Source organism: Strongylocentrotus purpuratus, unplaced genomic scaffold (assembly GCF_000002235.5).
Source record: "Strongylocentrotus purpuratus isolate Spur 01 unplaced genomic scaffold, Spur_5.0 spur5_scaffold_8, whole genome shotgun sequence".
NCBI classification, from domain to species: Eukaryota; Metazoa; Echinodermata; class Echinoidea; order Camarodonta; family Strongylocentrotidae; genus Strongylocentrotus; species Strongylocentrotus purpuratus.
In genome coordinates, this window is record NW_022145614.1 from 27,035,141 (window position 1) to 27,038,045 (window position 2,905).

A 2,905-nucleotide genomic window follows, 5' to 3' on the forward strand; every position below is an offset into this window, starting at 1 on the left:
AGATTGTAAAAGAAAGATCGCCTGTGACTGGGGTCTTATGTTTAGCAATGATAACAATATATATACATGTACTATGAATAACACTTTTAATCCAGATTATATGACAAGATTGTTATGTTGTTCGGTTCAAGACCGCGCGTATAAATTGCCGATACTTGCCATGGCCAATTTTTTTTTTTATAGCGTTCGAAGAATTGTTTATGTATGACTTGTCATTTTTAAGGTCATAAGCAATGCAATATTCTAACAGCCTTAGAATTTAACGATATTTAAATTCTTGTATTTTACTGCTATTTGTTATTAGTCAAAATCTCTTAAGGGGCTTCTTTAAGCGTCGTTTTTTTAATATCTAGTCACATACTTATGAGACTACCAATGCCATTTTATTATACAAATTAACTCATTTTTGTTGTTGTGACAAATTGTGTTTTGTTCAATCTTTCAATATATATCCATCTTATGAGACACTATCCAAAAGATAGCCGAAAGATAGCCAGATAATTTAGGTAATAGTGACTTCTTGTATGTAGGTCAAAGAAAACCACTTCAATGAAAGTGAAAACATGTCTGAAATCGCTCCCTTCACTCGTGCTGACGTTCATTTTGATGTTCAGAACCTGAAGATTGTTGACTTTCTGTGGATAAAATTAAACTGCATGGGGCATTGATGTCGGCTTGGCTGGGGGGGGGGGGGGTGGCGATTGCCTTACTAGATGGATGGTATGCAATAGTACAAGATGATAGGGTGAGGGGAGAATGCGATGTGCGACAGAGGGTCATGACTATATTCTTTTTTTTCCCCTTCACATTACCATTTATTCCTTGTTAAAAATATCTCTTAATCTCTCTTTTCTTCTCCCCTTTTTATTTTCGTCAATGGGGGCGGTAAGGGGGCATTTCCCCTTGTCCATCCTGTAGCTGCGCCATTTTGATTATTTAACAGAAATTTAAAAGAAATGAAGAAAGAAAAGAAAGAAAGAAAAAAAAACGAAATTGGTTCAAAGACAATTTATTATCAAAGATGTCCTTAAAAGACTTCAGCTTCAATGGCATCGTGTCTACACAAGTGAACAGCAGCCTGCATAATTTATATTTACGATTTCTTAAATTAGAATCACACAGGTCCCGATCATTAATTTGATACACCCAAAACGTTTAATCTCACTTGTAAACAGCATCATTAAATTTTATAGGTTGTGGTAAGGTGTGACAGAAAATTGGAGCAGCTATAGTCATACCCGTAGATTTAGGACAATGGCGCTTGGTTTGTTGCACGCTGGACAGCCCATGTAACTAGACCGATAGCCCAAGAGACCGTCAAGGACTGAACCATAAGAATAGATGTCAGAAGACCCAGCGTGAACATTGACATGTCATTCACATGAAATTGAGCTTTCGGTCTCGTAGGCTATCGGTCGTTTGGGTTGTCGGCCCCGTAGGCTGTTGGTAGTTTGGGTTGTCGGCCTCGTAGGATGTCGGTCGTTTGGGTTGTCGGTCTCGCAGGCTGTTGGTCATATGGGTTGTCGGCCTCGTAGGCTGTTGGTCGTTTGGGTTATCGGCCTCGTAGGCTGTCGGTAATTTGGGTTGTCGGCCTCGTAGGCTGTCGGTCGTTTAGGTTGTCGGCCTCGTAGGCTGTCGGTCGTTTGGGTTGTCGGCCTCGCAGGCTGTTGGTCGTTTGGGTTGTCGGCCACGCAGGCTGTTGGTCGTTTACGGTTGTCGGTCTCATAGGCTGTAGGTCGTTTGGGTTGTCGGCCTCGTAGGATGTTGGCCGCTTGGGTTGTCGGCCTCGCAGGCTGTTGGTCGTTTGGGTTGTCGGTCTCATAGGCTGTCGGTCGTTTGGGTTGTCGGCCTCGTAGGATGTTGGTCGCTTGGGTTGTCGGCCTCGCAGGCTGTTGGTCGTTTGGGTTGTCGGCCACGCAGGCTGTTGGTCGTTTGAGTTGTCGGAATCGTTGGCTGTTCTCATGGGCTGTCGATCTTGTTCGCTGTCGGTTGCGAGGGTTATTAGCGTCATGGACCATCGGTCGCATAGGCTTTTGGACTTGTGTGCTGTTAGTCTCATAGGCTGTTGGCCTTGTGTGCTGTTAGTCGCCTGGGCTGTCGGTCGCATAGGCTTTTGGCCTTGTGTGCTGTTAGTCTCCTGGGCTGTCGGTCCCATATGCCTTGTGTGCTGTTTGTCTCCTTGGTTGTCGGTCTCATAGGCTTTTGGCCTTGTGTGATGTTAGTCTCCTGGGCTGTCGGTCTCATGTGCTTTTGGACTTGTGTGCTGTTAGTCTTCTGGGCTGTCGGTCTCATAGGCTTTTGACCTCGTGTGATGTTAGTCTCCCGGGCTGTAGGTCTCATGGGCTTTTGGCCCAGTTTTGATACTTTAATCATTTTCTGGCCAGTGGTATTTACACTGATTCTATATTAGCTGTTCGGATTCTTCGATCCCCGGCAGAAAGGAAATAACTAGAAATATGAAAGAATACAAATAAGTGACAAAGAAAAAAAGAAGAAAAAAGAAAAGAAGCAGGAGAACAAGAGGAAGAAAAATATATAGAAAACGGCAAAAACATGAAAAGTGAGTCTAAAGTGGTGAAGGGTAAGTTCGATAAGGAGAATGGGAGAAAGGGAGAAATAAAATAAGAAACAGAAAAAAATGAAATAATGAGAGGAACAACATAAACAAGATTCCGAACGAAGCAAGATAAGAGGAAGGAATAATGTAAGTGGTAAAATGAGACCCACAAAATAAACAATTTTAGATACTGAAACTGTTAAGTATGCGGAAAATATTCTCAGCTTGATCGAGTACCAAATAGACTGACGAAAAAATTGTACTAAAAATAAACGATGTAAACATACAACGATTAGTGAATTTGAAACAACATCCGGCCCCGGCCATGCTAATTCATGCTTTAAATTT

General features: G+C 42.4%; 1 protein-coding gene across 1 annotated transcript; it reads right to left on the minus strand.

The window, feature by feature from the left end:
- Window positions 1-1,511: 1,511 nt before the first annotated feature.
- Window positions 1,512-2,018, minus strand: LOC105439705 (DNA translocase FtsK-like). Its single transcript, XM_011668985.1, has one exon. It carries the CDS (start codon window positions 2,016-2,018, stop codon window positions 1,512-1,514), a length of 507 nt encoding a protein of 168 aa, XP_011667287.1.
- Window positions 2,019-2,905: the final 887 nt, after the last annotated feature.